The sequence below is a fragment of the Chlorocebus sabaeus genome, chromosome 17 (genome assembly GCF_047675955.1).
Source record: "Chlorocebus sabaeus isolate Y175 chromosome 17, mChlSab1.0.hap1, whole genome shotgun sequence".
Taxonomy (NCBI): domain Eukaryota; kingdom Metazoa; phylum Chordata; class Mammalia; order Primates; family Cercopithecidae; genus Chlorocebus; species Chlorocebus sabaeus.
The window spans coordinates 42834898-42850000 of record NC_132920.1 but is presented as its reverse complement, the minus strand read 5'-3'; the positions used below and the strand labels follow the sequence as shown (position 1 = coordinate 42850000).

The 15103-nt window shown below is 41.1% G+C and overlaps 1 protein-coding gene across 8 annotated transcripts in view; it reads right to left on the bottom strand.

The window, feature by feature from the left end:
- Positions 1-15103, bottom strand: part of UBR2 (ubiquitin protein ligase E3 component n-recognin 2) — a 138134-nt gene that overhangs the window by 58191 nt on the left and 64840 nt on the right. For 7 of the 8 annotated variants that reach the window (XM_073005990.1, XM_007972552.3, XM_007972553.3 and 4 more), the window contains 2 exons: positions 2815-2978; positions 2626-2725 (listed from right to left, as the gene is read on the bottom strand). In XM_073005990.1, the coding sequence (XP_072862091.1) occupies positions 2626-2725; positions 2815-2978 (264 nt within the window). Of the gene's footprint in view, positions 1-821; positions 958-2625; positions 2726-2814; positions 2979-15103 lie in introns of those variants that run through there. The other variant, XM_007972558.3, reaches the window with a different exon arrangement.

Below are 15103 nucleotides of genomic sequence, written 5' to 3'. Positions count from 1 at the left end.
AAAAATCCCAATAAATGCATTATTTCAGAGGTATCTTCCAAGATCTGTTTTAGGCAATAAAATACTTCAATATTTCACTGCAATAATCCTTCCTTTTTAGCTCTATTGTCTACAGGAAAAATTGTTAAAAGAAATGTGACAAGCTTTTAAAATGTTATTGAATTTATAACTGTATTTTAATATATTAAAATTTAAATATTATGTCCTAATATGCAATTAAAAGTTTTCACAGAGCCTGAAAGAAGGCAAAACAATAAATAGCTTTTAATTAAAATTACTATTCAGAAACTAGCCTAACTATTCTAGTATGTCAGAATTTATTAAATAATAGAGAATACAGAATACTTCAAGTATCAAAAATGACCAAAGTAGCTACTGTTTTTATAGATACATGAAAAACATAGTAGTATTATAATAAATTAAATACCCATGAACTACCGCCCAACCTAGGAACTAGAATGGTAAGTCAGGCCAGACATGGTGGCCCAGGCCTGTAATCCCAGCACTTTGGGAGGCCGAGGCGGGTGGATCACTTGAGGTCAGGAATTCAAGACCAGCCTGGCCAACATGGCGAAACCCTGTCTCTACTAACAATACAAAATTAGCCGGATGTGGTGGCATGCACCTGTAATCCCAGCTACTCAGGAGGCTGAGGCAGAAGAATCACGAGACAGATGTTGCAGTGAGTCAAGATCTGTCACCTGGGCGATAGAGCAAGACTACACCTCCAAAATAAATAAAAAAATAAATAAAAATAAATTCAAATAAATAAAAGTAAAAATGATAAGTCAACTTTGGTCATTCCTTTTCTTAAGAAAGCCAGGTGGCTACTAAAGAAATCATAATAGTACTTGCTCAGATTTTTAGAGACGTCACCTATCTTCTTACAGTTATAACTGGTTAAATATACCTGTTCGTTTCTACTTCTAGATTCTGTTTTGTATATAGGGATGTTTCCTAAAAAGAGAATTAAACAGGGGAAAAAGGTCTACACTGTATTATATAAATATCACACGAAGGAGAGAAAAAGAAACATGGAAACATTAAAAAGCAAAATCAAAAATGACTACAGTTTCTCAAATAACCTGACTATACTTCCAAGAAAGCATATTAAAAAAAATAAACTTGTAACCTCTAAAGAAAGAACATTAGTGGAAACCAAAGAAATACAAAAGTGGCTGGCGCAGTGGCTCATGCCTGTAATCCCAGCACATTGGGAGGCTGAGGCAGGCGGACCACTTGAGGTCAGGAGTTTGAGATCAGCCTGGACAACAGGGTGAAACCTCGTCTCTACTAAAAATACAAAAAATAGCTGGGCATGGTGGCAGGTGCCTGTAATCCCAGCTACTCAGAAAGCTGAGGTCAGAGAATCACTTGAACCCAGGAGGCGGAGGTTGCAGTGAGTCAAGATTGTGCCATAGTACTCCAGCCTGGGCAACAGAGAAACTCTGTATCAAAAAACAAAACAAAACCAAAAAACCCCCAAAATTGGCCAGATGCAGTGGCTCATGCCTATAATCCCAGCACTTTGGGAGGTTGAGGTGGGTGGATCACTTGAGGTCAGGAGTTCGAGACCAGCCTGGACAACTTGATGAAACCCCGTCTCTATTAAAAATACAAAAAATTGGCCGGGCGCGGTGGCTCATGCCTGTAATCCCAGCACTTTGGGAGGCCAAGGCGGGTGGATCACGAGGTCAGGAGATCGAGACCATCCTGGCTAACACGGTGAAACTCTTGTCTCTACTAAAAAAAAAAAAAAAAAAAAAAAAAATTAGCCGGGCATGGTGGCGGGCGTCTGTGGTCCCAGCTACTCGGAAGGCTGAGGCAGGAGAATGGCGTGAACCGGGGAGGCGGAGTTTGCAGTGAGCTGAGATTGAGCAACTGCACTCCAGCCTGGGTGACAGAGCGAGACTCCGTCTCAAAAAAAAAAAAAAAAAGGGAGTCTCAAAACAAACAAACAAACAAAAAACCCAATAAATTAGCTGGTGTGGTGCTGTATACCTGTAATCTCAGCTATTCAAGAAGCTGAGGCAGGATATTCACTTCAACTCTGGAGGTGGAGATTGCAGTGAGCTGAGGTTGTGCCACTGCACTCCAGTCTGGGTGACAGAGTGAGACTCCATCTCATAAACAAAACAGAACAACCAACACAGAAAAAACCCAAGAGCAGTAGATGCCAGAATCTTTGCTGGGATCTCCTTTGCTCCATACCTTTCTAAGAATCTCCAATTAGAGAGGAGCTTCCTGGTCCACACTGCAGCCATCCAAATTGATCTTTTGGAAATGTGCAAAAAATGAAAAGATGCGCAGACAGAAAGCTGTTCATTTCAATGAACAACAACAACAACAACAACAACAAAAACAAAGAAGCTGGGCCTGGGCCTGTGCCTGAGCCTGCGCCTCTAGTCCCAAGCAACTCAGGAGGCTGAGGCAGGAGAACTGCCAGAGCCCAGGAGTTCAAAGGTATAGTACACTCTGGTTGTGTCTATGACTAGCCACTATACTCCACCCTGGGCAACACAGGGAGACCCCCATCTTGTAAAAAAATAAAAATAAAAATAAAACAAAAAGAGAAAAAGAAAAAAAAAAAAAAGGAAAAAAAAAAGTGTAATAGTTTTTACATACCTGCATACATTTTAGTAATTCCAAAAAGGCATCAAACCCTTCTAGGAACTTCTGCCTCAGCTCATCTGACCATTCAGTTGGTTTGCTAATTAACACATACCTGAACAAGATAAAAGTGACAGTGGCAATTAACATAAACATCGACTTTCTATAAATTGCAACTGGTTTAATAATTAAACGAAAACTTACTTGAGATCTAAAATAAGGCTCTGTACTCTCCTAAATTTGAAGGCTTGTAAAGCAGTGTATCGTTCAAACTGAAATCTGCCATGGGCATCTCGATGTCTCAAATGATCCATAAAAGTCTTAATGATAATGCTCATCAAGTTTTCTTCTGTGATGAGCATTCGAGCCTAAAAACAAAGTTTATCAGAGTGCATGGTAATCAAAAACTAGGTACTAAGAAAACTAAAAAAAGTCACCAACATTGTTTAGCTCCATCAGTTTAAACCTTTTTTAACACAACTATATATCATAAATGCATTACTGTGTATTTCTAAATAACAATTACTTACTCCAATTGCCACTTGTATGAAGCAACAATTATACCAGATGCCAGAAAGATGTTAGAAGACAGTTCCAAGGCTCATTATTCAAAGATAATTCAGGGTGGGGGCTCTGAATCAGGCTGCAAATTGTCCTTAACTGAGACATTTAGATACCTATAATGGTATGGTATAATTATTCTAGGATCCAGAGGTTTATGCATAGATTCTCTAGAACTCAGTATGAAACAATATTTTCTCTTAATTTCCTTAGTTGAGATTTATTTTTTGTTTCTTTGTGTGTGTGTGTATATATATTTTATTTTGAATAAGAAAATATATGTAAATGATACTAAATGCAACAGGGAAAAGTAAGTCAGTAAGTCTCCTAGCTCCTGAGGTCTTCTTTCTAAAGGCAAACCTGTTAATAGTAGCTCCTTGCATATTCTTGAAGAGATGGTATGGGTATATGTATTTTATGTATATATAATTGCAGAGCTTGTGTTTTTATATATGTATAAAATTATAGAGTATATACTATATAACACACATATATAAAATGCATAAATTACATAAAGTGTATATTAAGTATACACAAGTATATATAATTATATCTATCTCTTTCCCACAAAGGATAGCATATTATACTGTTTTGTACATTTTTTACCTACAAATTACATACATTGTTCATACAAATGTCCGTCATTCTTTTTAACCAGGTCTACTTTTGTATCAGATTTAATTTAGCCAGGCTTTTACTGGTCAGACATTTGGGTTGTTTCTAGTTTTATGCTATTAAAAAAGATGTTGCAACAAATATCCACTGTGTATAGTTGTAGGAATATTTATAGAATAATTTCCTACAAGTGGAAGTAATCAGTTAAAGAGTATGCACATAATAAAATTTAATGATATCACCATTGTTCCCACAAAAAGGCTTAACAATTTCTATTTCTACTTACAATGTGGGCCATGCCCTTTCATAACCTCCATAACACAACATAACTTCAAACATTTTGCTCTTTGCCATTTTGATGGTGTTAATCTGCCCTAGTAGAGTCAGAAAGTCTAATGTTACTTTGAATACTTAATTTTTTACTCTGATACAAAAGATCATGGATCCTCCCCCTGACATTTTCCAGCCTCCTAGAGTGTTATTGATACTGGGTGACAACTTAAACAGGTCTCACATAAGTCAAGATCAGGTAATTAGCAACAGAAAAAGTTTTATCAAAAAGTAGAACAAGGCCAGGTGCGGTAGCTAACGTCTGTAACATCAGCACTTTGGGAGGCTGAGTCAGGCAGATTATTTGAGCTCAGGAGTTCGAGACTAGCCTGGGCAACACAGTGAAACCCTGTCTCCATAAAAAATAAAACGATTAGCTGGGTGTGGTGGCATGTACCTGTATTCCCAGCTACCCATGAGGCTGAGGTGGGAAAATCACTGGCGCCTGGGAGGTCAAGGCTGCAGTGAGCCATGATCACGCCACTTCAGCCTGCATGACAGAGTGAGACCCTGTCTCAAAAACAAAAAACAAAAAACAAAAAAATCCCAAATAAGTAGGAAGAAAAATGCAGAAGACAGAAGTCTAAGAATATACTAAAACTGTATTCTAATATAGATGTTAAATTCTAAAGTCAGCAGATAAGTAGAAAATCTATACAGTTAAATATACCTTTGAAAACTTCAGGACTTAAAGCAGGCAGTAAAAGGAAGTTTGGTGGAGAGACAACTTAATATTGTTAGAATGTAAACCCCCACCAATCAAGGTACTCATTAGCATTTTTAGTTTCAGGTGAATGTTAACAGAGATGGTTCACATACTGCACTTTCGGATTGGATTTTAATTCTTTATGGGGTGTCGAAAAAAAAATAGGCTGGGTGCAGTGGTTTATGCCTGTTATCCCAGCAAGCGAGGCCGAGGTGGGTGGATCACCTAAGGTCAGGAGTTCGAGACCAGCTTGGCCAACATGGTGAAACCCTGTCTCTACTAAAAAACACAAAGATTAGCTGGGCATGGTGGTGGGCTCCTGCAATCCCAGCTACTCGGGAGGTTGAGGCAGAACTGCTTGAACCCAGGAGGCAGAGGTTGCAGTGAGCCAAGATCATGCCATTGTACTCTAGCCTGGGCGACAGAGCAAGACTCTCTCAATTAAAAGAATAATAATAATAAAATAAATAATAATAGGGTGGTTCATTACTACGACGACGACGACGACTACTACTACTAGTACTACTACTACTAGGGTGGTTCATTACTAATGTCCCATTAAAACAAGGAAGTAGCTGGCCACAGTGGCTCATGTCTATAGTTCCAGTTACTTGTGAGGTTGAGGTTGAGGACTGCTTGAGCTCAGGATTTCGAGGCCAGCCTGGGCAACAAGCAAGGCTTTGACTCTTAAAAACAAACAAAAACCCAGGCCGGGCGCGGTGGCTCAAGCCTGTAATCCCAGCACTTTGGGAGGCCGAGACGGGCGGATCACGAGGTCAGGAGATCGAGACCATCCTGGCTAACCCGGTGAAACCCCGTCTCTACTAAAAAATACAAAAAACTAGCCGGGCGAGGTGGCGGGCGCCTGTAGTCCCAGTTACTCGGGAGGCTGAGGCAGGAGAATGGCGTAAACCCGGGAGGCGGAGCTTGCAGTGAGCTGAGATCCGGCCACTGCGCTCCAGCCTGGGCGACAGAGCGAGACTCCGTCTCAAAAAAAAAAAAAAAAAAAAACAAAACAAACAAAAACCCAAAAAACCAAACCAAAACAAAAACCAACGGAGTTATTCAGGCATTTCTACTTCTAAAAGATAACAAAAGAAGCACATTTTTCAAAGTTACAAAGAGAAAAGAAAAATAAAAGACCTTAGGTTCTCAGCTTTATCACCTTATGCTAAGAAATTTTTGCTAACCTTTCAAAATAATTTTCAACATTAAATACCAAACATTATTTGGTATTTATTCTTGGTATATATTTCTTGTACTTAACACCCTAAAACATTATTATTATTTTTTTTTTTGAGACACAGTTTTGCTTTGTCACCTAGGCTGGAGTGCAGTGGCATAATTTTGGCTCACTGCAACCTCCTCCTCCAGGGTTCAAGTGATCCTCCCACCTCAGTCTCCTAAGTAGCTAGGATTACAGGTGTGTGCCACCATGCCTAGCTAATTTTTAATATATATTTAGTAGAGACAGGGTTTCACCAAGTTGTCTAGGCTGGTCTTGAAGTCTTGACCTCAAGTGATCCACCTGCCTTGGCCTCCGAAAGTGCTGGAATTACAGGTGTGCGCCACCACGCCTGGCCTTTCCTAATGTTTATGCCTACAATTCACTTTGCTTTAAAAAGCATTACCACTATCAGTCAGGCACAGTGGCTCATGCTTGTAATCTGAACACTTTGGGAGGCTGAGGTGGGTGGATCACCTGAGGTCAGGAGTTCCAGACTAGCCTGACCAAAGTCGCGAAATCCCCTCTCTACTAAAAATAAAAATATTAGCCGGGTGTGGTGGCGGGCACCTATAATCCCAGCTACTCGGGAAGCTGAGGCTGGAGAATTGCTCGAATCCAGGAGGCGGAGGTTGCAGTGAGCCGAGATCATGCCACTGCACTCCAGCCTGGGTGACAAGAGCGAAATTCTATCTCAAAACAAAAACAAAAACAAAAACAAAATTACGACTTACTTATAGCTTTTATTCATTTTATATGATTCATATTCAATTTTGTATTGCAAGGCTCATGACCCATTTAACAGCATATTCAAAATGGGCTAAATTCTCCCATAAGACTCTGAAAAACACAACTGAATAATAATCATCATCTATGCCTATACTTTTAAACTAAACATGCCATAGCATACAGGGATAATGTGGATTGAACACATATTTAATAAAGGAGAATAACTATGATACTCTTATCACTTGAATTATAAGCACTGTTTTCTTTTCTTTTTTTTTTTGAGTCAGAGTCTCACTCTTGTCACTCAGACTAGAGTGCAGTGGCATGATCTTGGCTCACTGCAACCTCCACCTCATGGGTTCAAGCAATCCTCCTGTCTCAGTCACCTGAGTAGCTAGGATTACCAGCATCTGCCACCATGCCCAGCTAATTTTTTGTATTTTTAGAAGAGACGAGGTTTCACCATGTTGGCCAGGTTGGTCTCAAACTCCTGACCTCAAGCGATCCTCCCACTTTTGCCTCCCAAAGTCCTGGGATTACAGGCATGAGCCACTGTGCCCAGCCAGTACTAAGTCTTGACCAAACTAAAAATGAAGACTGTGTTAACTGTAAGTTAATTGTGATTCAAAAGATACCGCTGCTATAAAACATTCCACTAATATCTAGGGCAAATTATTTTTAACCAGGAGTGTGCATAATAATTATTAAGAGTTTTTTTTTTTTTTAAAGAACTATAAGAGTACTCTTCTGCTTTCAGTCATGATGCAGTAGCTTGAGGCTGACCAACATTTCCACCAAGAACAACTAGAAAAGCTTAATAAAAGTAAAAAAAAAAGTTTGAAATCACTAGAGAGCTGCTGAGACAAGGACTCCAGGAGAGAAAACCAGGGAGAAAGGGAACTGCACAAGGAGGCGAGCCAGCATTCTGCAGCTCCTTTTCCCTCAGCATTTGTCTATTCTGGGAGTGGGGTAAGAGGGGATTAAAGATCCCAAGAAAAAACCAAAACTACCTTTGCAAAAACTGTAACGGTGAGAAAATTATGACAATTAAAGAGATCTGACCTAACTGACTTCATCTTGCCTTTAATCTCCAGAACTGCCCTTATTCATTCCTGGGTGCAGCTCAAACTAACTTTGGGAGGAATGTGGTTTACAGTTTAACTTTAAAACAAAGACTTTAAAACAAAGGCTGGGTGTGGTGACTCATGCCTGTAATGCTAGTACTTTGGGAGGCTGGGGTGGGAGGATCATTTGAGCCCAGGAGTTCAAGACCAGCCCAGGCAACATAGCAAGACATTGTCTCTACTAAAAATAAAAGATAAAAAACTTAGCCAGGTGTGGTGGCGCACACTTGTAGTCCCAGATACTCAGGAAGCTGAGGCAGGAGGTTGGGTCGCACTTGGGCGGTCGAGGCTGCAGTGGGCCACGATTGCACCACTGCACTCTAGTCTGGGCAACAGAGCGAGACCCTGACTCAAAAAACAAAACAAACCAAAAAAAAAACAAAACAAAGATGGTAATGGCCTCTCCCTGAAACAAACTCCCTCTTTGCTTGGGAACCAGACTGTGTTTATAAAACCAACAAATTAGCCACTAGATTAGAAATTATGGCTCAGAAGTCATGCAGCCCGAGGCCACAAAATCACTAACCTCCCCCACTTGCTCCTACAGACAACATTACTATTGTAAAACCTAAGATTGGTGTTTGAGGTATTTTTCAGGCCCTGCATTCTGAAGGACCTGCTGGAGACACCCAGACTGGTAAACTGGCTTATCTGGTCTTACGGCCCCCACCTAGGAACTGACTCAGCACAAGTGGACAGTTTCAACTCCCTGTGATTCCATCCTGGACCCAATCAATCAGCATCCCGGATTTCCTAGCCCCCCTGCCCAACAAACCATCTTTAAAAAAAAACCTAGGCTCTAAATTGTTGGAGTGGCTGATGTGAGTAATAATAAAGCTTTGGTCTCCCACTTAGCCGGGCTCTCTGTGTACTAAACTTTCTCCATTGCAATTCCCTCATCTTGATAAATTGGCTCTATCTGGGCAGCGAGCTAGATAACCCATTGTGTGGTTACAAAATCTGTACAGAACTGTTATTATTAGGGAGAAAAACTTGCTGAGTCTATAGCCATCCCAGGGTGTTAGAGAGGCCAGAATCCCAGTAAGAAAAAGAGCAGGGGGAACTGAGTTCAACGTTCTTCTAGCTTTTCCCTAAAGACATTTACAAAATTCTGAAGTTACATAAGGAAGCAAGATTAGTGTTCAAGTTCCTATAGAGTGAAAGAACTCAAATTCTAGGGAAGAACTCCAGGCTCTCAATTGAGAACCCTTAGGGAGTTATGTGTCAGGGGTGGAGATGAAGTACAGGTAAGACTGAGTCTTGTCAAAGCAACCTGGAAACATTTAAATCCTTAACTGGACTAAAGTGATCCACCTCACTCTATCTGCTGAAGAGAACTCGAATATTGTGGGCGGCAAGCCACCCAGGTGCTGAGGCAAGAGACCGAGGGCATGAGCTGTTCCAGTATAATAAAATATATAAAATAAGAGTAGTTATACTAGATATAGATTATAGATATGATTATATATGAATATTGTTAATCATTAGTTTGTAGCAATTACTCTTTATTCCAGTATTGTAATAATCCTCGCTCTACAACTATAACCTAGGGAAAACCAGGCCATACAGAGATAGGAGCTGAAGGGACATAGTGAGAAGTGACCAGAAGACAAGCGTGCGAGCCTTCTGTTATGCCCAGACAGGGCCACCAGAGGGTTCCTTGGTCTAGCGGTAACGCCAGCATCTGGGAAGACGCCCGTTGCCAAGCAGACCATGGTCTAGGGGTAGTGTCAGTGTCAAGGAAAAACACCCGCTACTTAGCAGACCGGGAAATGGAGTCTCCCTTTCCATGGGGGAGTTTAGAGAAAACTCTACTCCTCCAACTCTTGTGGAGTTATCCGGAGGCCTAACCGTCTCCCTGTGATGCTGTGCTTCAGTGGTCACACTCCTAGTCCGCCTTCGTGTTCCATGCTGTATACCTGGCTCTGCCTTTTAGATAACAGTAGCAAAATTAGTGAAAGTACTAGAAGTCTCCGATGTGCAGAAATAATGGTGTAAGCTTTCTCTCTCTCTCCCTCTCTCTCTGCCTCAGCTGCCAAACAGGGAAGGGCCCCTGTCCAGTGGACACGTGACCCACATGACCTTACCTATCACTGGAGATGACTCACACTCCTTACCCTGCCCCTTTTGCCTTGCATCCAATAAATAACAGTGCAGCCAGGCATTCGGGGTCACAACCGGTCTCTGCGTCTTGGTGGTAGTGGTCCCCCGGGCCCAGCTGTCTTTTATCTCTTCGTCTTGTGTCTTTATTTCTACAATCTCTCGTCTCCGCACACAGAGACGACCCACCGACCTGTGGGGCTGATCCCTACAGAATATGCGACCCATAGGATTATTTTGAGCAAAGGCAACTGATGATAGGAGACACAAGAAAAGCTGTAAAAACAGAGCATACATTTCCCTTCTGTAAAGTGTCCTCTCACTTTCCAGGAAGGCAAGGGGCATCCTTTATTACCTAAGTTCATCTGAACTTGCAAAACAAACCTTTCTAAACGACCCTCATTTGCCACATAACAAGATGGTGAGATGCAGTTAAAATTATGCTTACATGGAAACTTAAGCCTTAAATCATCCGAAAAGAAGAAAGGTTCAAAGTAATGATCTAATAATCTATAAAGAAATTACATTGGTGGTCACGAAAGGAAAGAAACTACATAAGAATGGCAAAATAAATGTAAAGAAAATACGAAAAGGGAAAGAATATAATAAAAAAAGTAAATGTATAAAAGGAGAAAAATAAATCAATGCAACTAAAGGTTGGTTCTTTGAAAAAACTAATAAGCATATACATCTCTAGGCCGGGCATGGTGGCTTACGCCTGTAATCCAGCACTTTGGGAGGCTGACGTAGGCAGATCACATGAGGCCAGGAGTTCGACACCAGCCTGGTCAAGATGGCAAAACTCCATCTCTACTAAAAATACAAAAATTAGCCCAAGGTGGTGGTGCATGCCTGTAGTCCCAGCTACCTGGGAGGCTGAGGCACCAGAACGGCTTGAACCTGGGAGGTAGAGATTGCAGTGAGCTGAAATCATGCCACTGCACTCTAGCTTGGGTGACAAAACGAGACCCTGTCTCAAAAACAAAAGTATACATCTCTATAAAGACTGGTAAGAAAAACAGAAAAATTTAAATTTAAAAAAGGATTACAAAAAATACTACAAGACCTACAGATCTGAAATGTATTAAATAGAAAATAAGATAAATATTAGGTGTCATTTAAATCAATATAAATGGAAATTTAAATGAAATTACCAAATTCCCAAAAAAAAAAGTATATTATTAGAAGAGAAACAAGAAATAGAAAATCTGAATAGTCCTATTAAAATTTTTAACTGGCTATAAAATCATTTCCAGAAAGATATCTTGAGGCCTAAATGGTTACACTGGAGAATTCTTCTAAATATTTAAGTGGGTAAAGTGCCTTTGCAAAATTATGACAGTAAGAGAAATCTGATATAGTTGACTCCATCATGCTTCTAACCTTCAAGCTGTCCTTGGTCATTTCTGGGGTGTAGGCCAAACTGACTTTGGGAGAAATTTAATTTGTAGTTTAACCTTAAAGCAAGGAAGATAATAGCCCTTTCCAAAAGGAAACTGCCTTTATAAAACTAATGAAAGTCCACAAGGTTAAGATGATGAAAGGGGCCTGAATTATGCTAAAATCTAAGTTAAATGATAACCAGCAATCACAAGATTTATAACTTCCACAATTACTCCTATAGATAACAACACTATTGTAGAACCTAAGAGTGACCTTTTGGAGATGCCTTTTCAGACTTTTGCATTACTTGTGATCCATGATTCAACCAGTCCTTTGACCCTCAGCCACAAGTGGACTCAGCACACACCCTAATGATGCCCTCCTCAACCAATCAGCATCACCTACTCCCTAGTTTTCTGCTCACCAAATTATACTTGAAAATCCCTAACCTCCAAGCCTTCAGGGGGAGATTTTGAGTAAAAACTCTGTCTCCCAAGTGGTGTGGCCAGCCTCGTGTCAATTAAACTCTCTCTGTATAGCAATGCTGTAGTCTCAGTGAATTGATTTTACCTGTACAGTGGGCAGGAAGAATCTGTTGGGCAATTACAAAAGCAATAAGGAATAAGCGGTTCACACCTGTAATCCCAACACTTTGGGAGGCCAAGGTGGAAGGATCACTTGAGGTCAGGAGTTCAAGACTAGCCTGGGCAACAAAGCAACACCCACCCCCAACTCAACAAACACTAAAAAAAAAATTAGCCAGGTGTGGTAGTGCATGCCTGTAGTCCCAGCTACTTGGGAGGCTGAGGCGGATCACTTGCACACCGGAGGTCGAGGCTGCAGTGAGCTGAGATTGCACCACTGCACTCCAGCCTGTGTGCTAGAGCGAGACTTGGTCTCAAAAAACAAAACAAAACAAAACAACAACAACAACAAAAGCAATACCTATCTTACATAAAATTTTCCAGAAAAGAGAATATATTTGCCAATTTAATTAATGAGTCCTCTTTAATCTTACTACCAAAACCCCAAAAGGCTATAACAAGGAAAGAAAATTATCACTTAATCTCTCTCACAAATAAGGGTGCACAAATAGAATCAAGCAATATAGAAAAAGGATAATAAACCACAACCAAGTTTGGTTTATTTCCTTAACATAAAAGTAATAAAACATTTGAAAAAAATTAAATAATCTTATTAACAGACAAAAGAGAAAAAAACCCACTTGATCATACCATCCAATGCCGCTCATGAATTCATGAAAATTAAACACATATTCGTGATTTAACACAAACAAAAACCGGCCGGGTGCAGTGGCTCACGCCTGTAATCCCAGCACTTTGGGAGGCCAAGGTGAGTGGATCACGAGGTCAGGAGTCTGACCTGATCACGAGGTCACCAGCCTGACCAACATGGTGAAACCCCGTCTCTAAGAAAAATATAAAAATTAGCTGGGCGTGGTGGTGCGCACCTGTAATCCCAGCTACTCAGGAGGCTGAGGCAGGAGAATCGCTTGAACCCGGAAGGCGGAGGTTGTAGAGAGCTGAGATCACACCACCGCACTCCAGCCTGTGCGACAGAGGGAGGCTCCGTCTCAAAAAAAAACCAAAAACCAAAAACCAAACAAAAACCAAGCTGGGCTCAGGGGCACATGCCTGTAGTCCCAGGTACTTGGGAGACTGAGGCAGGACGATTGCTTGAGACCAGGAATTTGAGGGCCGGCTGGGCAATATGACAAGGCTCCCTCTTTTAAACAACACTACCACCTTAGAGCAAACTAGGAATAGAGAAAATTTCTCTAATCTGATAAAAGAGTATCTACAAACAATCAAACAAAAACCAAGCAAACAAAACTCCAAAGCAAAACATCATACTTTATGGTAAAATAGTAAGTTTTCCCCCTGAGATCAGATACGAGACAAAGAGTTCTGCTTTTATCTACCACTTGTATTTAACACTAGTTGAGGTCCCAGCCAGTATAATAAAGAAAATGAAGTAAAATATATAAATATTGGAAATAAGAACTAAAATTGCCATTATTCATGGATGACAGGTGATATGATTATGTACACAGAAAAATCCAAAAGAATATACAAACTGGCTAGGCACAGTGGCTCATGCCTGTAATCCTAGCACTTTGGGAGGCTGAGGCAGGATGATAGCTTGAGCCCAGAAATTTGAGAATGGCCTGAGCAACACAGACCCCATCTTAAAAAAAAAAAAAATCTATAAATCATTAGAATAAATGAATGTGGAAAAAGTGGCTGGATACATGGCTGATATACACAAATGAATGTATTTCTATAAGCAAATACAAAGTAATGTTAAAAAAAATTTCCCATAGCATCAAAAGCCAATAACAGGCCAGGTGCAATGGCTCACGCCTGTAATCCCAGCACTTTGGGAGGCCGAGCTGGGCAGATAACCTGAGGTCAGGAGTTTGAGACCAGCCTGGCCAACATGGTGGAACACCATCTCCATGAAAAATACAAAAAACTAGCCAAGTGTGGTGGCACGCACCTGTAATCCCAGTTACTTGGGAAGCTGAGGCAGAAGAATCACTGGAACCTGGGAGGCAGAGGCTGCAGTTAACTAAGATTGCACCACTGCACTCCAGCGGGGGGAAGAGAGTGTGGCTCTGCCTCAAAACAACAACAACAAAAACAAAAACAATGTCTCCCTGCCCTCCCCAAAAAACCAAGCACCTAGAAATAAATCTAACAAAAAAAGAATGGGGGCCAGGTGCAGTGGTTCATGCCTATAATCCCAGCACCTTGGGACACCGAGGTGGGTGGATCACCTGAGGTCAGGAGTTTGAGACCAGCCTGATCAATATGGTGAAACCCTGTATCTACTAAAAATACAAAAATTAGACAGGCGTGCCGGTGGCGGGTGTCTATAATCCCAGCTACTAGGGAGGCTGAGACAGAACTGCTTGAACCTAGGAGGCAGAGGTTGCAGTGAGCCAAGATTGTGCCACTGCGCTCTAGCCTGGGCGACAGAGCAAGACTCCATCTCAAAAAGAAAAAAAAGAAGAGTGGGAAGCCCTCTATAATGAAAACTATAAATTATTGAAATACGTTTTTTAAAAAAACTAAATGAATGAAGCAATACATCAAGTTCACGGGGCAGAAGACTCAATATTGTAAAGATACCAATTCTTCCTAAACTGATGGAGAGATTAATTTCAATCTCAATCAAAATACATGAAGGCTTCTTCGTGTGTATAGAAGCTGATATGCTGAATCTAAATTCATACAGAAATACAAAGGATTAAGAATGGCCAAGGCTGGCCGGGCGCAGTGGCTCACGCCTGTAATCTCAGCACTTTGGGAGGCTGAGGCGGGTGGATCACCTGAGGTCAGGAGTTCGAGACCCGCCTGACCAACATGTCAAAACCCCGTCTCTACTAAAAATACAAAATTAGCCAGGTGTGGTGGCACATGCCCTGTAATCCCAGTTACTCAGGAGGCTGAGGCAGGAGAATCGCTTGAATCTGGGAGGCGGAGGTTGCAGTGAGCCGAGATCGCACCATTGCACTCTAGCCTGGGCAACAACGACAAAACTCCATTTCAAAACAACAACAACAACAAAAAAGAATGGCCAAGGCACTCTGAGGAATAAAGCTGGAAGATTTAACTGTCAGATACTGAGACTCACAAAACTACTATAATTAAGGCAGTGTAGCAGGGGCACAAAGATAGACAAGACAGACACACA